This window comes from Cydia pomonella, chromosome 26 (assembly GCF_033807575.1).
Source record: "Cydia pomonella isolate Wapato2018A chromosome 26, ilCydPomo1, whole genome shotgun sequence".
NCBI classification, from domain to species: domain Eukaryota; kingdom Metazoa; phylum Arthropoda; class Insecta; order Lepidoptera; family Tortricidae; genus Cydia; species Cydia pomonella.
In genome coordinates this window covers 8,402,754-8,426,744 of record NC_084728.1, presented here as the reverse complement: position 1 = coordinate 8,426,744, position 23,991 = coordinate 8,402,754, and the positions used below count along the sequence as shown (strand labels likewise).

The window sequence follows — 23,991 nt, the reverse complement described above, 5'->3', positions numbered from 1 at the left end:
ACACCTAAACTTTCCTCAAGAATTATTCTATTGATAGGTGAACCGCATGGAAATCCGTTCAGTAGTTTTTGAGTTTATCGCATCGAAAATATCCTATAATATATTATCTTGTACCCAAATTAATAAATATATTTATTTATATATTTCGGGGATCTCTGAAACGGCTCTAACGATTTCAATGAAATTTGCAATATGGGGGTTTACTGTGGCGTGAAATCGATCTAGCTAGGTCTTATCCCTGGAAAACGTGCATTTTGGAGTTTTCATGTTTTCCGAGCAAAGATCGGTCTCCCAGATTTTAATACATTACGTACAAATAGCCATACATTTGACGTGCCCCTTCCCCGCAAAAATCGGCAGACTGCTTTGTACAGAAAATAACCGACAAGGTGTCTCTAGTTTTTAAATCCTTAAAGTTTTCTGTACACAATTTAGGCCCTTAAGTAATCATTTAATAAACTACAATGTGAGCAAGGACCCGATAACTTTCCAGCCATACTTTAAGTCACAAACCGGACCGCACGCCTACCGCAAGGCCGCACCAAAGGTCACTAACTCCCACCGTATGACTGTACGTACATAATGGCTACTGTGTGTACTGTGTAGCCTTTTGAGTCTAGTCTATATTTCGTTTTTTTAGCAGTAGATAAAGGTAAATAAAATTGACGTGTCTTATTGTTGAAAATTAATGTAAAACGCTTTTATTAAATTAGTTTATATAAGATAAAATATAAACTAATTTAAAATTTAGGTTAAATATATAAATAATAAATAATGGATATATACAGATGATTACTATAACTAGCTTATATCTAAAATAGGACCTTGAGGCATTGTACCAAGGATGCTGGCGGCATTTCCTCGCTGTATCGCAATACTGATACGTTGTGCGAGGAAGCCGCCAGCTCTTCGGCCACCAGTTACGTCAGCCAGACGTTTCGCGATTTCTCCAAAAAAACTTGTGCGCGCTGGGACACCATGGACCTAGAGTTTCAACACCAAATGGTACAAAATGGTAAATATTATAGGACATTATTACACACATTGAATAAGTCCCACAGGAGATTGATAAGGCTAATGTTGTAGGTACTTAGATAACGCAGAGACAACTACATAATAATATACAAAATGCCCACGAGGAACCCGAGAGATTTTAACCACGTATTTCCGAGGCCGAAAGAAGGAATAAATATTTCAAATCTCGCCACGCTACGACTGCTGGACTTAAAATCTTTCACAACACGGTAGTAAAGGTAGCCAGTAGATATCTTAAAGTCGCGGCCATTGAAGTGAATGTTATTGCCCTTAGGTGTCCTTAGTATCAGTTGTGAATCGAGGGAGGGGAAATAATGGCTTAAAAAGACCGCTAATCGACTTAACTACACTAGGTACCAAGTGGATTGTCGTAGGCTGAAAACGCCCCTGGACGTATAACAGCGTATAGCTTAAAGGACTCGTATCTAGACCATAATTATTTAAAAAAGTAAGAAAGTAAATATACTCTGACACAACCAGTTTGTCAGTTGTAAACGCCGGCAAATTTCAAAAAATGTACGCGCAAAGAGTTGTTCTACTATAGAAGATTTGAATTTCGCGCGAAACTGGATGTGCCAGAGTATATTTCTAGGATAAATTCAAGAGTAAGAAGCAGCTATCTGCTAGAGTGAGAAAGTATTAGTTATGTCCATATACAATTTTTGTTATCCCTATACAATTTTAGAAATTCAAGAAGATAAAAGGGAGGAAGAAGGTTTTTTCTTTTTGTAAAAGTAACAGATGAAGATGAATTGGGACATAGATATTGTCGTCTCTAGCAGAAGTGCCTTTCGCTCTCACTCTAACTTCATTACTTGAGGTTTAATAGTCCTGTAAAATTACTTAATAATGTTATTAACATATTAGGGTGCACAATGGGTGGATGTGACGTCACGTCCGGCGCGGGCGCACGACGGAAAAAACCGTTCGGAATTTGAATTTGGTTGGTTGTGACTCAGTTTTGTCGTGTCGGGATCAGGATGTGACATAATTAGTAATTCGTGTTTAGAATTATAAATATATGGGTATATATTTATTAAATTATAATTATAATATTTGTAGTCTAATACACCGCGTATTAGCCATAATTGCTCGGTTTGGATATATCGTTATTTCTTCGTTAATGTTTTTTTTTTTTTAAATGATGTTGAAAATGTTCCAAACAGTAATGACAAAAAAAATCAAACTATATTTGATTAAAAAAGTCATCAAACCAAACTTAGTAAATTAGATACGTGAAAAACTTGTATTGTATTATAGGTACCTACTTAGACTAGTAACCCAGATTTACTGCATCATACTCAAAATCCCAGACGAGTCCCTAGTTATTATAATAAGTATCTACGTGATATTGATCCTTTTCACACTTCACTGTCTAGTCTCAAAATGATGCTTAAACGTAAATTGTTTTAGTTCAAGTACCTATTTCAAATAATTAAATATAATAAAATGTAACTTTCCGGTTGTCCTAATACCTACCAGATATTAGTAATAAAAAAAAATACAACCTATCCGATAATTAATGAAACAGACAGTAATTTCAAACCTGCTTACTGTATTACTACTTATAGTTTTTTTTTTCTCTGAAGACTAGTAAATAGATTTTAAGTATGGCTCAGGATTTCATTTTCTTTATGCTGTTAGCATGTATGTTAACATTATGTACTTAATAATGAACCTCCAGGTCTATGATTCTTAAGTATGTTAAGTACTCTACATTGTACTTCAAATCCATTTGTATATGTGACTGTTTGTGTTCTAAATAAATTAAAAAAAAATAGAACCCAACAGAAATTCGTTTTTCAAATGTTTAGAACTGATTGTTGAATATTATTTCATTGTACCGAGATGACAACAAATACAATTTATATAATAAAATCTGAATCTTAAAATCTTAGTAAAACCACAGATCATGCAAACCTAATGACCAAACACAGAAACAGGTACTTAAATAAGAAATCATAGAACAAGACTCCATGAAGAAACGCTAACTCGCGTGACCGCAACGAAACAATGCAAATTAAAACTAAAAACTAAGAATTAGACAAAAACAGCCTTTATTATTTTCAAGATAAAAGCTATGTGAGATGCTTTTGTTAACTTGGTTTTGAATAAAAACAATTTGGTAGGAATATGACATCGAAAGAAAATATACTTTACGTAGTTAATAATAGAGTTGAGTTGTATTTTTGCTTTTTTATTGGAATGTTGATATTTAGATTTTTAAGCTTCTGATGAAATTCTTGTAATGTTAGTTTCACGTGGACCTTAACCTTGGGTTAAAAACGATGATTTAATGTAAAAGTTATAAAATATGGTGTAATGATGGATCCAGTCATTGGAAACCTAAGCTGGCTACCAATTAATTTTGAACCGTTATCTACAAATAAAATAATTAATAAATAATAATAGGACATTGTGACAAAGTGACTGAGTGCCATATTAAGCTCAATAAGGCTTGTGTATATTATAAATACTGGTGACCGAATAGCTGGCGGCTTCCTCGCACAACGTATCAGTATGCGATACAACGAGGAAATTCCGCCAGCATCCTTGGTACGATGCCTCAAGGGCCTATTTTAGATTTAAGCTAGCTATAGTAATTCTCTGTATTATTATTATTATTATAGCCTCATTTATTCCTTAATAAATAAGAATACATTTCAATGCATAACAATTCGTAAATCATTTCACATGCAAAATAATTTAGATTGGCAATTTCACAATTCATATTAACAGTAAATTATATAAATTATTTATCTAATTTCATCTTAATTAATTAAATCAATCATTAAATTTTACTATTAAATACGGTTACGATTAAGTAATTATACATTTTGTTATTTTATTTTCAATATATGTCATGCAGTTCAATTAAATTATTTATGACTTAAGGACCTCTCTTCGAGTGAAGGCCTCCTCCATCTTATTCCATACTACTCTATCATTAGCTTTGGACATCCAGTCTCTGCCAGCTACTCTATTTATTTCATCTGTCCATCTCTGTCTTGGTCTTGCTCTTTTTCGTTTATGTTGTGGTCCTGGCCATGTAGTCACTATATATGTCCATTTCTGTTTGCTCATGCGTGCTACATGACCAGCCCATCTCCATTTCTGTTGTTTGCAGTGTTCCAAAGCGTCTATTATATTGGTTGTTTTTCTGATATCCGCGTTTCGTTTCCTGTCTCTTCTTTTAATATTTAGGATACTCCGTTCCATAGCTCGTTGGCATACTTGTAACTTATTGTTTATGTTATTGTTGAAAATCCAGGTTTGGCTGCCATATGACAGACATGGAAGTATACAGGTGTCTAGTACTTTTTTCTTAAGTTTTATAGGAAGGTTTGATTTCAACACTTCTTTATAACTCCAGAATTTACTCCATGTAATATTAATTCGCCTGTTTATTTCGTCGTAGTGTCTGGATTTAGTAAATGCTATTTGTTTACCCAAATAAATGTAATCTTGTACATATTCCAGTTGAGTAGTGTTGACGTTGATGGGTATTTTTATAGAGTTAGTCATGATTTTAGTCTTCTTGGCATTTAACTCTAATCCTATTTCTTGGCTGACTTTGAGAAGTTCGCAAACCATTTTTTCCAGTTGTACTGCTGTTTCTGAGAAGAGAACGATATCGTCGGCGAATCTCAAATTGCTCAGACAAACACCTTTTATGTTTAAACCTCTCTGTTTCCAGTCAAGTTTTTTCATAATACTTTCAAGAACAGTAATGAAAATTCTAGGCGAGAGCGGATCTCCCTGCCTGACTCCTCTGCAGATTTTGATTTCAGAGCCTTTAGTTTCCATTTTTACATAAGATACACTTTTGTTATAAATATCTTTTATAAGCTCTATAGTCTCACACGGTACGCCACATTCATATAAAGCTGTCCACATGCTTTTGTGAGATATGGAATCGAACGCTTTCGCATAATCGATAAAAGCTAAGTAGAGCGGACTTTGGTGTTCTTCATATTTCTCTATGATTTGCTCTAGCGCATGAATGTGATCCGTTGTCGAAAAGCTTTTTCTAAAGCCAGCTTGTTCTGGTGGTTGGTGATTTTCAGTGTATTTTGCTAGGCGTTCTTCGAGACAAGAGGCAAATAATTTATACATATTCGGTTGCAAGCTGATAGGTCTGTAATTATTTATGCTAGCTGGATCACCCTTTTTGTACAACAATATTATATCTGACTTTGCCCAGTCGGTGGGTATTTTTCTATCATTTAGGATTTTGTTAAACAAGTTTGTTAAGTGAGGGGCTAGCAGAAACTTGCCTATTTTTAAAGCCTCGTTCGGAATACCGTCCGGTCCATGACTTTTGTCATATTTTAGCCTATCTATTTTTTTCATAATTTCAGAATCAGAGAATCTGTCTAAAGTTGTCGAGTCATGGATAATGGGTTCATTTTCCTCTTGGTTGTTATCTTGCGATGAGTAGAGGTTTTTATAAAACGATGTGGCAGTCTCTATTATTTTTGATCTTGAGAAAGTCTTTTTGTTAGTAGAGTTTTCATTGAGGCAAGGAATCCATTTTTTGGTATTTTTCAGCGCTTTATTCTCTGTATATATCCATTATATATATTGTTATTGTAAATACTTAAATACAGTATAGAAAATACCCATGACTCAGGAACAAATATCTATGCTCATCACACAAATAAATGCCTGTACCAGGATTTTAACCCGGGACCATCGGCTTCATAGGCAGAGTCAGTAGGTCAGACAGGTCGTCTATGATTTCATTTACCATTTAAAAAACACTGATCTATTTATTTACGAGCGTGTATGAGGAATGTCATGAAAGTGAAGGAAGCGAAAGAGGTATGTCAGGATCGTAGCAAGTGGAAATCCGTGGTCTCTGCCTACCCCTCCGGGAAATAGGCGTGATTATATGTATGTATATGTATGTATGTATGTATGATTTATGGAAAATTTAATGTTAGCATCACACAATTGATAGATAGGTAGAGGTAAAGTCAATTAAGCGAAAACTGTGACTACTACCAAATATATACATATATACCTCCGTATAAGATAAATAAAGTCTAAGAAAAAGACGTGCCTGGAAAATCAAGAAATTATCCTCGAATAGATGGCGATATACCTTTGGCCTATACTCGAGTAGATGGCGACACCGTTTGATATTTAACACCTATCAGTGAAAGAACATGGGTCAAATAGCCATATGTCATTCTAAAAGTTTTAGTCCTGTGTCGAAAGATGGCAGTCAATTTAGTTGACTACAAGTTTGACAAGTTTACTTTGACAATACAACTCTATACTAAATTCTCTTTGCTACTACCAAACCCTCCCCCCCCCCCCCCCCCCCCTCTACTTCACTGGCTGGCTACGCCCTTATGCGATCGCGCGATTTACGCCGGTCACCAGATGATCAAGTCGAGTTCTTTACTCTTGTTTTGAACAGATTCTTGAGGTTGTTCCAATTGGCGCTGTCCTTTAGGATCGTCTTACCAAATGACCCATTATTATGTGTATTAAACCAAATTATCTTACTTTACAGGACGATGGCACCGTAGAATACTTCAACAACATCATAGTCCAGCCCCACCTCCGCCTGGTCACCGGGCAGGGTCGCGGCTATCATGTACGATGCAGATATAGACGGCGGGACTTGGCACAGTTCCACATCTACCCTAGGGCTTCAGCGCTCAGCTCTAACGCTCTTGAGGAACAGTAAGTACAACGTTTGGATCTAACATCTCTTGGACACAAGACAGTAGCTATCACGTACGGTTCAGATAGACCTAGGGCTCCAGCGCTCAGCTCCAACACCCTGGACGAACAGTCAAGATCCTACATCTCTCGGACACTACATAAGGCAGTTATTATGTTCGGTGCAGATGTAGACGGCGGGATTTGGCACAGTTTCACATCTACCCTTGAGTTTCAGCCCTTAGCTCCAACACTCTAAATGAACAGTAAGTCTTGAACCTCCTAATTTCCAAGGCACTTTAGCCATAGATAGCCCGTCTGTCCGTCCAAAAGAGAGTTATGGGCATTGTGAATGTCATCTCGCTTTGTGTGGTAGGGCACATCACAGCGGATGTCATTCCAGATCTAGAGCAGAGCCCAACTGGGAATTACCTCCACCTTACAGAAATACGGACTTGGAGCTCTGCTCTGAACCCGTAGCCCCATCGCTCTGGATGTACAATGAGGACATCATAGTCCAATATCTTTTCGACACTAGACAAATCAGCTATCGTGTACACTGTGCCTTTATAGACGATGGGATCTAGCACAGTTCCACATCTATCCTCGAGCTTGTCCCTTAGCTCCAACATTCTTGAATACCTAACAGTAGTCTTGATTTTCCTCGTTTCCGTATTAATTAGCTCGTACTTGGTTCTGACGAAGGGTCAAATGCACATTTAGTAATGAGCAGAACAGAGGTAAGACCCAATGATTCACATATACTTAAAGTTTACTTAATACCCCCAAGAGAATCATAGGTGAACTAAGTGTATTTTTAGTTTACTTAATTGACCCGGGTGATCTGAGCTGGGTGAACAGAGTCAATTTAGTACAGTTCCACATACATCCACTTTCTCGGGTGGCTCTGCTGCTCAATTCCATTGCTAAATTTATTGCCCGATTAGCGATTGCTTCAATCAAACTCTCATTTGAGTACCAATAACCGAAGACACACGACTACACGACACTAGGCCAAGAACCGAAACAGATGGCGAGATACCGTCAGAAGAAAGTTGATTCCACTGGAACTTCGCGACCCTCAGCAATACCGACGCGAGGAGGAAGGAACCGAAGACACCTAGATATACATATTAAATATATTTCTCTTATTTCAGAGAGGACTTTGACGAAGACTCTGGTCTGCTACCATCCGTTACGATGAAGATTTACAAAGGGGACCCGAAAGATAAACAGGTACTTATATAATATATCTTCTCTTTTCCATTTAATCATTTGGGTCATGCATAGCAATTTGGTTCTCGTCTTTCCTGACCAAACTTACTTAAACTTATTCACATACAGGGCCCTTATTCGACATGCTAAAAGTGACGTTTCGTGTTGATTTCCATTTGATGTGAGAAATATTGTGACTTGTCGAATTGCTATTATCACCACCTGTCAGTGAACAATATCCACACTAGAGGCGGGGCGTTGTACCGGAATAGTTTTTGGAACAGGTTATTTGTAATAGACTACTTTTAGCTTGTCGAGTATTTAAAAGTACGGACTTTGATTTCTGAAATAAAACAAATATGAAACTTTTATCACCTCGTACCTCCATTCTTACCGTTACTTTAGGTAAAATAAAATTATGTTAACAGATGGTCGTCTGGGTGTCTGTTGTATCTAAAAATAATGTAATAATATATAACAAAAATATGACAATAGATTCATAGCCTTCACTCAAAACGTCACCATATTTCCGACCCTTACCGAAATAATAAGTCGATATTTGTATAAATAATCCTTATTTGTAAGACGCCTAAGCACGGCAAATACGTAAACTGCCTATTGGGGGTCATACTCGTAAAACTGGTATTTTAGACGTACTTTTGGTACGAGTAACAGAGACGTACTTTTGGTACGCAGTCCCAGCTCTAGTCAGGATTCTAGTTGTCAAATATAAGCGTGTCGAATACGTATTAGTTCACTGTCAAATGAAATTAGATCAACGGTAGACTTTTTTGTCGATGGGTATGGCTGCCATGTTTGGATTTATGACATTTAAAAGGGGATCCTAAGGCAGAGAGTAGTTTTACCTGTACGATTTTGATTCTTCTACTGGACGCAAGATGGAGTTAGCTGCCAAATTCCGATCAGGCTGACGCAACTAGGAAGAAAAAAGTTTTGTATGGAATTTGTTTCGCAAATCATTGCCAACGAAGAAAAAGAAAACGTCAGTGCTATTTATTCTGTCAAGTTTACATCAAGTCTACTGTCAGCCTAATTGCTTTGTTTGTTTTGAAGGCTTCAATGTTTTGTTCGGGTATTTCGTGTAATTTCTTTATTATTTAGTGCAAAAATCGAAAATAGTCAACCGTGATCAGAGCAAAGAGCGAGTTTGTTACAATGCCAGCGAGAAAACGGTTTACTAAGTGTGAAATAAGTGGCAAGCGAGCCACTCGAGAAAATCACGAAAAAAGGGATTGTATGGCGAAATTTCCCTTGGATGAAGACTGGTAAGTATTGCTTTAGATACTTTTGACCTTATTTTGGGTCAGCAGGCTATAAACACATCGAAAATTAGATATTTTACATTATTTGTCGTTGTGAACTAGGGATGTACTATAACTATCGATAACTGTAGTTTTATTTGTATATCAGTGTAAATAATTAAATTAAATATGTGAAATTTCCTTAGAACTAGCATGCAATATGACCATGATTAATTCGTCGAAGATTAATAATGCATAAATTATCTATTACTTATGCATTAATGGTCATTAGTTAACATATTTTTTTTATCTAGTGATTATTTAATATATTAACCTAAAATGTAAGAAAATTAATCTCTGTTTTTATGATAAATAAAGAAATATTATAGGACATTATTACACAAACTGACTTAGTACTAAAGTATGTGCAATATTGTATATATATATGTACATAGACCTAATTTATAAGTATTTATAAATACATAGAAAATACCCATGTCTCAGGAACAAATATTCATGCTCATCACACTAATAAATGCCCGTTCCAGAATTTGAACCTGGGACCGGCTTCATAGGCAGGGTCGCTGCCAACAAGGCCAGAACCGTTCTCATGATTAACAGACATATAAATACATAAAAAGTTAAAGCATTGATAAAGGGTTGTTGATAACTGGATGCCGAAAAACATGATTTATAGATGCATATTAGCGCGAAATAATCAGTTGATCATCTCATTAGCAAACACATGGAATATAAACTGTAGATAAAGTCATGTTTTTCCAAGGCTGTATGTTTTCAGATGCAGGCAGTGGGCCAAATTTGTTGGGAACGAAGACCTGATACATCTTCCCATAGAAAAGTTACATTTATTCAAACATGTATGTGCACATAATTATGAAAATCAAGCATTTAATAAAATAAAAAAACACGACTCAAAAACTGTATTAAAATAATTCGGGTCCACATTAAGCCCGACCAGATAGTAGTCCAATTAAGAACTATCCACTATATAACATACAACTTAAATGTGGACTCGATGCTAACCTGATTTCGAGTACAAAATTTGTAGACAGGAGCCTATGTTTAAACCCTCCCCATTTTATCGATCTCGATAAGAATCGTAAGCGTGTAGCGTACTACACTATTTAAATCGCTTATGTTGGTACTATGGTTCTTTGACGGTTCTTTGTCGTACATTTTGGTAATGATTTGCGAAACAAACTGATTCCACTCGCTAGTATGGAAGTCCCGTCTCTTAAAACGTAGTGATTATATGCTCTTTGACAATGACATGCAGTTGCGTCGATGTAGATCTATCATAAAACGTACATGTGACGCATGTGACAATTGTCCAGGATGAAAGAACTATCTTGACAATTAACATAAAGCAATACAATACCACAAAATGTCAACAAGAAAACAGATTTATTATAAAATTACAAATTATATACAAAGCTTCATTTTAAAACCAATGGTCGTGGGTTCTAACCCCGGCTCTTAACAATGTGCATCTTGTAACATGTACCGATTGCTTTTCAGTAAAGAAAAATATATTATCATGAGGAAGATGGAGTAGCCCCAATAAGGTATATTTTCCCCTCTGGGTTAGAAGGTCAGATAGTAGTGAGACAGGGAGATATAGTGAAGAATGCGGAAAAACAAGCATTTATTGTGTTGTTAGGCTAGTTCTTTTTTTCAAAATTTGAAAACGAACGCAACAGCATGCTCAAAGCCCCCTGTGAGTCAGAATCTGTTAAATTCAGGCTTAAGACGAAACAGGAGCTGAGCCCGTACACAAATTTGAGATTTTTAGGTAAAAGGTAAAAAATATCGCCGTCGCGCTGACGAGTGTGGCACCCCGTACCTAGCTAGAGACTATCCCTTGTGTGTGTACCAACAAACCAAATTTTAGACAAATATGATACGTCTTCTTCTTCTTTGTCGTTGTACTCTTTGCAGAGCGTCGTGGTCAACTGCTGATATCAGGCGCAGATGTTGCTTGCCGTACGATTTCTCGCCATTTTTCGCGGTTGGGGGCCATTCTGGCAAATGCATTCAGGGGACCCTTCATGGCAGATTTGATTTGGTCAGTCCATCGCATAGGTGGTCTTTTGCGCGGTCTTTTTCCGTTTGCTCTACCCTGCACCACTAGACGCTCTATGGAGTCGTTGTTCCTCCTCGAGACGTGACCGAAAAAACTGAGTATGCGGGTCTTTACGAGAGTCGAAAGGCGCTGCTTGATACGGAGTTCTTTATGGATGGAGACATTAGTCCGAAACTCGGTCCAGGATATCCCCAGCATTTTCCTCCAGCACCATATTTCTAGGGCGTCTATCGTCTTTTCCTCTGTCTTTCGGATAGTCCAGGTCTCCGCAGCATATAAGAATATAGGAAAAACGAGGGCCCGTACAAGCCAAACCTTCGTGGTGTTTGTGACGTTTCGGTGATACGTAGCCTATACGTAAAAACTAGCCAAGACAAATCCTTTATAATTTCAGGATTTTCTACGAACATGGCACCCATATAGATCTCAATTCCGTTGTCGGCGAGTCAACAACGACACATATTCTTAATATTGAACTTAACTGGCTCTCATTTCACATTTATGTTTTAAATTAATTATAGGCATAGACATACCATATCCTATTGTAAGTACAAAGTTTCAGAGCAATCTAGCAAGTCATTTTAAAATGAGAGTGTAACTACATTTGTATGGAGAACCGAATTTGCTGCGGACGCACAATGTAGCATAATCGGATTAGGACCAACCTCGAAATTTCTGTAACAGTCATGAAATTTATTATGTATATAAATTAAAGGTCCCTTTTTCATGCCCAAACCATTTAACATTTGGGGACCTCGAGGAATCCGAGCCATCTTGGAAAATGTGTACCATCAACACAACAGTCAACATTAAAACTTATTAAATTCTACACAAAAAAGTTCTCGATATCAGAACAATACATCTTGTTATAGAGAATACTTGCTGAATCTAAGTTTAACGCTTATACACTTCCAGGGGACATTCTTTTAAAAGGAAACTCGGAGGAATATGAATTCTATTTTTAACTATACATTTGTACGTGGTCTACCCCAATATTAACATTTTACTCTACTGTGACTATACCAGAAAGAAGGGTTATGGGTGTAAGTACTGATGATTCAGTACACCCAGTAGCTAGGTATTAGGATACTGGACGGATTTTTTTAAATGACGTATCGTTAGATTTCTCTTGCCATTCACAACCTACTTTTACTTGTTCTATTAAAGAAAAATCAATACAGCCGCCTTGAGAGGACTCCGAATATTAAATCATATTTTTTCTTCTAGCGCCTAAACTATTGAGCGGAATACAGTAAAACAGACATCAGTAGATCCACAGTTAATATACAAGTGCTATGCAATACAAAGTTACTAAAATTAACGGAAGAAAAAAGTTTAGGGCTAAATAATACGTCATTTAAAAAATCCGTCCAGTATCCTAAGGTACAGGGTGTCCTGAATCCTCAGTACTTATACCCATAACCCTACTTTCTGGTTAAGTTGCAGTCAAGTAAAATATTGATATTGGGGTAGATTATGTACAAATGTATAGTTAAAAGTGGAATTTTTATTCTTCCAAGTGTCCTATTAAGAGAATATCCCATGAAAGGGTATAAGGGCTAAATCTGGGTTTAGCAAGTATTTTTTACAGCAAGATCATTTTTTTTCGCAAAGATGTCTAAAACTATTTTATGTAGAATTTTATAAGCTTGAATGTTGCCTTACACGATTATTGAATAAAGAACGTAGATTTAGAGTAAAACGCGAATTTCTCCTGGATGGTCCACATTTTCCAAGATGGCTGCGGTTCCTCGAGGTCCCCAAATGTCAAATGGTGTGGGCATGAAAAAGGGGCCTTTAAGGGGCGTATATACATACCAAATTTCATGACTGTTCAGACATTTCGAGTTTGGTCCTAATCCGACTGTGCTAATGCCACTATGTACGTAAACTGTAACTGTATTGCGGACTCAACCTTCACGTTATAATTTTTTAAGTATTAACGTTGACATAGTAACGAAAATAATAAACACGTCAATTGAAGTAAACAATATTATTATATGCAAGAAAATTTTGCAAAATAGGTACATTAATGATTAATATGTAAAACACCATTAATTATTGAATTAAAATTATGATTTTGTGTTAAAAAATATGAGACCAATTATACAGCCTGATTACACGGGCTACATATTAAAAATGATTATCATGGAAACAGTAAATATACACAGGTGAACAAAGTTATAGTAAAATAGGTGCATAATTTCAGAGCTTGCCTGGCCCACCTGTACCACCTACCATGACCACGGCCGTCTCCTACTATTATTTTTTTCTAATACCTATGGCCTTACTAGCGAATAGTATTCCATGTTCTTGATCCAGAATTTAAACCCTTAACTACATATTTGTGGCACTTGGGGTTGAATTTGAAACTCTAGGGCACTAGCGTGGCTCTATGAGAGCGCCTTATATAGGCTTCTGGTGACCAGAGGATCAGCATTGTTAACCAGCGCGGAAATGCACCCAGCCTTCTGGGCACCCTACCGAGCGACCAGAATATAGGGCAAATATTTTATGTATACGTTTTTGACTTAAGTGTTTTTATCATGTTTTATATTTAAACTTACAGATGTCGAACTACCAGCAAAGTTTTTGAAGAGGTGTAGTTTTTATATTTCCTGGTACCAAACTGATACAGGAAATTGGAACATCAGTAAATAATCTACACCGAAGACAATGAAATATAGTCACATAATACTTTAATGTTTTATTTTATTAAAGAAATCGGTAAAAAAATGTGTTAACTGAAAAAGATAAATTTTATTTTATTTGTAGTTGAATAACAAAATATGTATTTAATCTCCTTTTAACATAGGAATTCTCTTTGTGTAGGTACATATAAATAATAGGTACTTAGGTCTTGGTAAGTAATATAGACAGTACAGTAGGTCTTATCTTAATAATTTGAGATCTCATACATGCGTTCCGATATATCTGATGGCGACTGTACATACAATGGGGTCGCGTATACGAGTACAAAGAGCATTAAAATAGTTGTTGATAGACCAAGTGAGCGAGCTACTATGGTACCTATCTTTATACCAATTTTATGCATTATGTAATAGCGCAATACAGATTTTTTTTTTTTGACAAATGTAGTATTATTTTTATAGTAATAAAGGTTATTCATGAACCATCTCGTAATTTAAAAAAAACGGACTTTATCTCTAAATCATATGCCTTATATTTACAGATGTGTTAGGTTACAACTTGGTTCGTGAACGTGGTTTAGAAGCAACTTGAGACTGGGTGCGGAGTAAATTGCATCAATTTTTTTTACAATTTTGAGCGTTTATAGGAGAATATGTGGAGCGAGCATTATTCGACGTGTAGGTGTGGGTTCAACAAAAAGATCGCATGTCAATAGTTCTTTATTGTCGTTAAAATTCATTTAATAATCGCCTTTATCGACCATCAACTGTGTGGTCACTTTTTAATTGATTGACGTTGTCAGGTACAGTTTCACTACTCGCCGCCGCATTGTTCATAGCGCATTACTTATCCTATCGAATACAAGATGTCGCTGATTCCTGTAAACTTATGTTTAAAAAAAAAAGACGCTTTACTCTATGCCATATATTGTAGGAAAGGAAGGGTATTCCCTGTCGTACGTCAAAAAATCCAAGATGGTGCCCAAGCCCATGGACAAAAAAGTCTAGCAATAAAATCAACACTTGTCAAAATTTGACATTAGCAATCCACAGTCAGGTGACAATCAAATCAAACCGAACCACTTCGAGTTCAGAGCCATTTCAAACTATATAGTAGTAATAAACAAAGTTGATTTTAGTTTGATTATTTTTTCTATGAATGAGTTTTGATTGTTCCAAATGATAATATCCACAGTTGATAGAATCAACACTTGATACAATCAACATGCGATAGAATCAAGTGTTGATTTGATGTGGACGCGAAATTTGACAGTTGTGCATCTCGAATAAGGCCCCAGGATTAGGTACTCCTTTTCTTACAAGCTTTTATTTATCTTGCCATGTTAGTATGTATGGGATAAATCTTGCAAGTTAAATTTGACTCACTTCCCGGTTTCCGATGAAGCTGGAAATTTGCATACATATGTAAGTCGGGTGACAATGCAATATTATGGTACCATCAAGCTGATCTGATGATGGAGACAGGAGGTCACCATAGGAACTCTGTGATAAAACAACGCAACCTAATTGTGTTTTGGGATTTTAGAATTGTCTCGATGAGTATTAGTTGCCTGTGGAAAAAAAAGTACAGTCAGCGATAAAAGCTTGTACCAAAAATCAAATTTTTGCCAAAAACCTATTTTAATTGTGTGATAAAATCATTTAATTTAAAAATTTCTATGACGTGGTCTATTAACACGGCCCGGAACATAACGGTTAACTCCGCTATTAAAAATTAATTAAAATTCAGCGGCTGTTTCGTCCTAATTAGTACGCATAATAGTAAGCTACTAATACATTAAATAAACATACTAATACACGATAAGAAAAATAAAAAGCATGCTACGTTTGGAGATAAAGTGTTTTTAAGGTTGATATTAAATTAATAATAATTAAAAAATACCTAATAAAAAAACAGATGCTAAGCTATAATGCTAATATATATTTTTTTTTTGACCTGTACAATACTAACACTAACATACTCGTATCTTAAGTGTTATGTAATTATTATTAATACTCTATAGATTCTATCTGAATTAAACATTTTTTTTAAGCGACCCCAGGCTCTTATAAGCCGTGGCAAAATGCCGGAACAACGCGAGGAAGATGATAATTAAACTAACAGAGATGAACTTGTTATTTTGTAATTAGGTATATGAACCATTTCACATTCCAGGTGGCGTCCAACGTACGGATCGGCGACACGCTAACCCTAGTCGTGTCTCTAGAGAAACAGAAACGTTTCGGTCTCCTTGTCTCCGAGTGCTCCGTGAGAGACGGCCTAGGCTGGGCCGAGCAGAGTTTGATTGCTGATGACGGGTAAGACTTATGCCAATAACCCTAGTGGTGTCTTTTAAAACGGACGTTTCGGTCTCCTTGTCTCCGAGTGCTCCGTGAGAGACGGCCTAGGCTGGGCCGAGCAGAGTTTGATCGCTGATGATGGGTAAGACTTATGCCAATAACCCTAGTGGTGTCTTAAAACATTGACGTTTCGGTCTCCTTGTCTCCGATTGCTCCATGGGAGACGGCCTAGGCTGGGCCGAGCAGAGTTTGATCGCTGATGACGGGTAAGACTTATGCCAATAACCCTAGTGGTGTCTTTTAAAACAGAGACGTTTCGGTCTCCTTGTCTCTGAATGCTCCGTGAGAGACGGCCTAGGCTGGGCCGAGCAGAGTTTGATCGCTGATGACAGGTAAGACTTATGCCAATAACCCTAGTGGTGTCTTTTAAAACAGACGTATCGGTCTCCTTGTCTCCGAGTGCTCCGTGAGAGACGGCCTAGGCTGGGCTGAGCAGAGTTTGATCGCTGATGAAGGGTAAGACTTATGCCAATAACCCTAGTGGTGTCTTTTAAAACAGACGTATCGGTCTCCTTGTCTCCGAGTGCTCCGTGAGAGACGGCCTAGGCTGGGCTGAGCAGAGTTTGATCGCTGATGAAGGGTAAGACTTATGCCAATAACCCTAGTGGTGTCTTTTAAAACAGACGTATCGGTCTCCTTGTCTCCGAGTGCTCCGTGAGAGACGGCCTAGGCTGGGCCGAGCAGAGTTTGATCACTGATGACGGGTAAGACTTATGCCAATAACCCTAGTGATGTCTTTTAAAACAGAGACGTTTCGGTCTCCTTGTCTCCGAGTGCTCCGTGAGAGACGGCCTAGGCTGAGCCGAACAGAGTTTGATCGCTGATGACGGGTAAAACTTATGCCAATAACAACAAAGTCTTTAAAAACAGAGACGTCTGGGTCTCCTCGGACATACCTTATTTATTAACGCAACTACGTTTGTATGGAGAACCGAGCTTGCTGCGGGCTCTTAAAGGACGATATCGTCGTCTATTTTCGTCGTCGTTTATTTACTTATAAAATGATCATAATTTCTGTTTCAGTTGCCCGTTAGACGGAGAGATAATGGGCATGTTCCAATACGGCGACGAACGACAGGACGCACGCGTGTCGTTTCCGGCACACAAGTTCCCATACACCGCCAGCGTGTATTATACTTGCGAAGTTAAGCTGTGCGATTTGAATCATCCCACCGACTGTGTGAGTATCGTCATCTAAATATAAAGTACTGTGACGCATACGTGTCGTTCTTGGCACTCAAGTTCCCCTTACACTACCAGCATTTATTACTACATACATGTTGATACATGCAAACCCAACTGCGTGACAGTACACGTACAAGTAAGTACCTAAAAGGACTCTCAAGTGTGGTTTTTAATATACAAGCTACCTTTATATTTCTGTAATAGTAAGATATTCGCATTATCTTGTTTATTTTTCTGTTTCCAACATAATCGGAAAATATGAGTTATAAATGTTCTACGATTATGGTACCTACGAGTACTTATAGTTTGAAAAATATACATTCAATTAAGTCACACATAAATAATTAAATTATAATAATATACTTCTATAATAACGTTTCAGGAGCCCTGCTCTCACAAGCGGCGCGTGCGCCGTCAAGAAGAAGGATCACCAGCCACCGTGGAAGTGTTCTCCGGACTTTATGTGAACGAGCAAGACTCCCTTGACAATGAGGTTACTAGTGAGAAGGTCAGTCATTCATTCATGTGACTAGAGGGCTCGCCGGCCACTGTGGAAGTGGTCGCTGGGTTAAATTTCAATGAGCAAGACTCGCTTGACAACGAAGTTATTAGTGAGAAGGTCTGTAATTCATTCAGTCATTCGCTAATTCCACAAGTGTGAGAAGGATTACCGATCACCGGCAATTGTGGAAATGTTCACATGACATTACGAGTCAAGGCACGCGTCTTCGTGAATGACACGTCCTATACACAATAAAACTTCATTAATCCATACCAAACTTACCCAAATTTTAACATTTCTACTTCCAGAAAGACGACGAGATCTGCATATCGCAGCGTAACTTCGCCATCGGCATCTGTATCGCCGGAGTCATTCTAATGGCGTGCGTTATTGCCGCCATTGCGTTCATACTCGCGCGCAGGCGCGGCAAGAGCCATTCCGGCAGCTCGCTGTACAGCGGCCCTTATACTAATACCGGGTATTCACATGCTAGCTAGGTACTTCCAAACTGTAACAGCACTTTCTATTTGTTTGCTTCTGTTACAGTCTCCCCCCATAAAATATCCTTAAACTCTGTATCTTTAGGTATTTAAATAAAAGTAAGCAAAATCTCTCAACTGGCTTAAGGAGCCATTTGAGGGTAGATGAAAACAGAACCTGATCAAATAATATAGGGACCGTGCGCGTTGGAGGGTCTGCCATCTTGTGGCCTGAATCGGAACCATAAACATGCACATGTACACGTCACGTGTTTTCTTGTGCACAGTAGGTTCTGCCATCTTGTGGGCTACATCGGAACAAAAAACATCACATTTACGCCTCGCGCCAAAAATCTGACGGCTCCTGTGCTGCCTCCTACAGTTCATGCACGCTCCCTATAGGTTAAAGTCAGGTCGTTCAGTGACATATCCAGGCCGTTTTGTATTTGGTCGGTTAACCAATAAATGTTATAACTACCCGAAAATGTACAAATTGTTTGTTTACTTTTATTTAAATACCTAAAGATACAGAGTATAGGGTACGCAAGTTAAGGCGGAGAGCTCAAACCTCCTTGCTTGACGCTCTATAACCACGATGATTTAGAAGGAAAAGAGGGTCAGTTAAAGGGTTCTGACTCCCAAATTAAAGCGTTCCTCTTGTACAATTCTAAAGAATTAAAAAAAATGTCACAGACGACAAGTACATTCTAAAGTATAGAGGGAGGCTGTAACGAAAGCAAAAAGAAATGAAATGAAAAAAAAAATGAAATGTGAATGAATGAAAGAAAGGAAATGTTTAATAGTTAAAGGGCAGGCTATAGCGAACCTTAAGATATAGTGTTTAAAACAAACAAAACATCACAAAAGGGCCATCGTTATCATTTTAAGTATTAAAACAATTTGGAAGTGCCTCGAAAAAAAATCAAGGAATTTAGTGAAAAATAAAGGAATATAATGTAGGATATCTTGGGGGAGGTTGTATCAATACCCATCAAATTATTTCTTGCTCATGTCATTAATATGAAAGCATATTGGCACCCTCAAACTCTATCAGTAAAAAAAATAGTGCTATTTCATAACTTCTTAAGGTCAAAATCTAGGAGTTATGTTTACAATAAGAAGTTATGATTAAATAGTCTTGTGAAATATAAAGAAAAATATTTTATCACAATTTAAACGCCTTTGTCGGTTTCAAAAACATCGAATAAATTAGATAGTGGATAGTCGGGTTGAGAAACGAATTAATAATGTAATGATATTAAAATAAAAATAGGTGTTCCTTATAATAATTGAAATTGGAAGGTGTTAATCGCAATATTTTAATGTTTAGCTACATTTTTATAAATGTATTCATATTATTATCATGTCTCGTGTTCTGAGCATTGGCCAACAATTTGATAGTCAAAAAACAACGAAATTTTAAAAGACAAAATGATAGTGTATTTTATAATTAAGTTTGCGTACCTAATTGATGTCAAAAATATCACTAGATGCCAAGAAACTTCCAACTTTGTAACCAGTTACAATCATATCATTACTGCTTCGTAACTGTTTTCGAAATAGTACATTACGAAACAAGTGCGAAAAGTAGGAAATCCGCAGCGAATGGCGATAAATTAAACACGACCTAAGGAAGTGTTCTAAATTGACACGAGATGCGATTTGCCTTTTCGCACGTGTATTCTAGGTTTTACAGTACATATGGCCCTTTAAATTTTCGACATACGCACGTATGGTGCTGGTTACCGCACTAAGGCGGTAAAGTAGCTCCATATATACTGTAAATTAGTTTTTTTTCTCAAATTAGAAATATCTGTCGGTTTAATGTAGGAACACCTCATTCAGTCATACTTAGCATAAGTTTAGTTTTAATAATATGTATTTAGCAGTACCATGGAATTTAGATATAGTGTAGGAAATGAAGCAAGTTGTTGTATGGAGACCCATGCATTAATTTTTCAGTCGATGAAATTTTGCTTGGTTATTGTATAGTATGAGTCGAAACTAACATAAAAATATCCAAAAAAAAAAACACTTCTAAGTTAGGTATTTATACGTAAAAATATAAATCTGTTTTTATTTTTAACCGAGTAATTCCTCTGTCCAAAATTATTTTACCAATTAAGTTATTTGTATCAGTATGTAATATTAGAAAAAAATCTAAAAATTTTGTCAAACATGTGATTTTTTTTTAATGATAATTCCTTTTTTTGACGCTCATTTTCATCGGAAAATTGCTCTGTCATTTTTTTCTTCTTATATGATCTTAGAATATAATTTGGCGTAGTGGGTAAGAATATCCAAAAAAAATACATACCCAAATTTATGTATTTTACAACTATTAAAAACTGAGAGTGGAAAATTTCTCAGTCTGTATTCTTTTTAAATATATACTAAGTAGTCACGTATACACTTAAATTGAAAATATCCAAAATAAATATCATCCAGAACACCGAAATTTTTGAAGCGAAGATATATCCATCCCGCGGTTACGCAATAATGTACCGTCTTCCTTTAGCAGTTAAGTGCAGATTAGTGTCCTTGTGCTACTAGTACGACCCGACCGCGTGACCCGCAGTCCACACTTAAGAAGGGAGTTGTCGTTGTCACTGATGTGTGAGTCTTTAGACTACATTTAGTGATTTTTGCGTTTTCTTTGTACCGAATAATATCACGCTAAAGACGTTAATAACAACCGACGTCAAAAACAACTAGGTTCTAGAATTTTTGCCACGTAATAAAGATTACCTATTTATTGTATGCTTATCGTTAATAAATTGCGATATCTTAAAACTTTAAAGGTCCCCTTTTTCAGTTTTTCTTAAATATCTCGTAAACGGTGGCCCATAGCAAAAAATGTTCTTTAACGTAAATAATATATATAAAATTGCCTAATCGAAAGATTCAGTGCACTTTTTCGCTAGGATCAACATTTAAAAAATATTAAAGCGGGAAAGTTAATTAAAATCAATTTTATGGTCCATTTTACTATATTTTCGTGAATAACCCGTAAATAGCAAAAACCTTGTTAAACGTAAATAATTTACACATTTTTTTTACAAAAAAGATTCAGTAAACTTTTTGAAAGTATCAATATTTAAAAAGATATTAAAGGGGGAAAGTCAATTAAAATCAATTCTAAGGTTCCTTTTCTTTCGTTTTTCGTAAATAATTTGTAAAGTATGATCCATAGCAAAAAATCTCTCATACATAAATATTAACCATAATTTTTTTTACAAGAAAGATATATGAAACTTTTCGCTAGGATCAACATTTAAAAAGATACTAAAGCGGGAATATTAATACTAATCAATTTTAAAGTCACTTCTTAGTTTTTCGTAAATAACTCTTAAATGGCAGCTCATAACAAAACAGGTTCTTATACATAAATAATTAACATAATATTTCCTACAAAAAACATACAAAACACTTTTCTCCAGGATCAATATTTAAAACAATATTAAAGGGGGAAAGTAAATGACAAACAATTTACAAGTCCCTAATTTTTTTGTTTTTCGTAAATAACTCGTAAACAGTGGCCCAATGCAAAAAGTTCTTTATACAGTAATAATAGAAATGTAATTTTGTACAACAAAAGTTCCGTAAATTTTTTCGCTAGGATCAATATTTAATGAGATATTAAAATTCATTATAATCAGTTTCCAGGTCCTTTTTAGGGTTCCGTACCCAAAGGGTAAAACTCCGCTGTCCGTCCGTCCGTCTGTCACCAGGCTGTATCTCATGAACCGTGGTATACAGTTGAAATTTTCACAGATGATGTATTTCTGTTGCCGCTATAACAACAAATACTAAAAAGTACGGAACCCTCGGTGGGCGAGTCCGACTCGCACTTGTTGGGTTTTTTTAGTCAGAGGGGCAAAGTTACTTACAATGAATCCTCAGGTCTCTTTTTTAGTTTTTCTACAAAAGACATGCGGAACATTTTTCCCTAAGATCAATATTTATTAAGGTTTTAAAGCGAGAAACACAAATAATGTGCAGAATTGATTAAAATTAACTTTCGCGGTTTAATATCTCAATAATATTGATCCTAAAGAAAAAAGAATAGAAATCTTTTTTTCTAGAAAATTTTATGTAAAACATAAATAATGTTTGAACGTGTTTTGCTACGGGCTACCGTTTACGAGTTACTTACGAAAACTAAAAAGGGTTTTTAAAATTGATTATTATTAACATTCCCGCTTTAGTATCTTTTTAAATATTCATCCTAGCGAAAAGTGTGCTACATATTTCTTATAGAAAATTTTATGTTACTTATTTATGTATGAGACATTTTTTTGCTATGGGTCATACTTTAGAAATTATTTACGAAAACTAAAGAAAAGGAACCTTAGAATTGGTTTTATTAACTTTCCCTCTTTAATATCTTTTTAAATATTGATCCTTTCACAAAGGGTACTGAATCTTTTTTGTAGAAAGTTTTGTGTAGATCATTTATATTTTACAGCGTTTTTTGCTAATTGCCACCGTTTACGAAAATATAGAAAAATGGACCATAAAATTGATTTTAATTAACTTTCCCGCTTTAATATATTTTTAAATATTGATCCTAGTGAAAAAGTGGACTGAATTTTTCTTGTACGAAATTTTATTTAGATGATTTGCGTGACAGAACATTTTTTGATATGGGCCACCGTTTACGAGTTATTTAAGATAAACTAAAAAAGGGCCATTTAAAGCTAGCAGCCGCGTCGATGCAATTGTCTCACGTGCGCTCCAAGCGATATCATTGTCGCTGGTTACGTTTAGAATTATAGTTTGGCATGCTATGACAGAAATATTTATATGTATTTCTGTTGCCGCTATAACAACAAATACTAAAAAGTACGGAACCCTCGGTGGGCGAGTCCGACTCGCACTTGTCCGGTTTTTTAGTCAAAGAGGAGCAAAGTTACTTACAATGAATCCTCAGGTCTCTTTTTTTAGTTTTTCGTAAATAATTTGTAAAGTATGACCTATAGCAAAAAATATATATGTGTATATAAACAATTATAATATTTTTTTTTACAAAAGACATGCGGAACACTTTTCCCTAAGATCAATATTTATTAAGCTTTTAAAGCGAGAAACACAAATAATGTGCAGAATTGATTAAAATTAACTTTCGCCGTTTAATATCTCAATAATATTGATCCTAAAGAAAAAGTTTAAAAAATCTTTTTTCCAGAAAATTTTTAGGTTAAGTATTTATGTTTAACATTCTTATTGCACTGGAGCACCGTTTAAGAGTTATTTACGAGCAACTAAAAAAAGTACCTATGAATTGATTTACCCCCTATAATATCTTCTTAAATATTGATCCTAGAGAAAAGTGATCGAATTATTTTTTGTAGGAAATATTATGTGCATTCTTTATGTGTAAGAACGTGTTTTGCTACGGGCTACCGTTTACGAGTTACTTACGAAAACTAAAAAGGGTTTTTAAAATTGATTATTATTAACATTCCCGCTTTAGTATCTTTTTAAATATTCACCCTAGCGAAAAGTGTGCTAGATATTT

The 23,991-nt window shown here is 36.0% G+C and overlaps 1 protein-coding gene across 1 annotated transcript in view; it reads left to right on the top strand.

The window, feature by feature from the left end:
* The window catches only part of LOC133532235 (cuticlin-4), a 109,129-nt gene extending 89,671 nt beyond the window's left edge, over positions 1-19,458 (top strand). The window contains exons 5-10 of the mRNA XM_061870815.1: positions 6,560-6,732; positions 7,869-7,947; positions 16,120-16,262; positions 17,328-17,484; positions 17,872-17,997; positions 18,300-19,458. Coding sequence (XP_061726799.1) covers positions 6,560-6,732; positions 7,869-7,947; positions 16,120-16,262; positions 17,328-17,484; positions 17,872-17,997; positions 18,300-18,488 — 867 coding nt within the window. The 3' untranslated portion in view covers positions 18,489-19,458. The remainder of the gene's footprint in view (positions 1-6,559; positions 6,733-7,868; positions 7,948-16,119; positions 16,263-17,327; positions 17,485-17,871; positions 17,998-18,299) is intronic.
* The last annotated feature ends 4,533 nt before the right edge of the window (positions 19,459-23,991 follow it).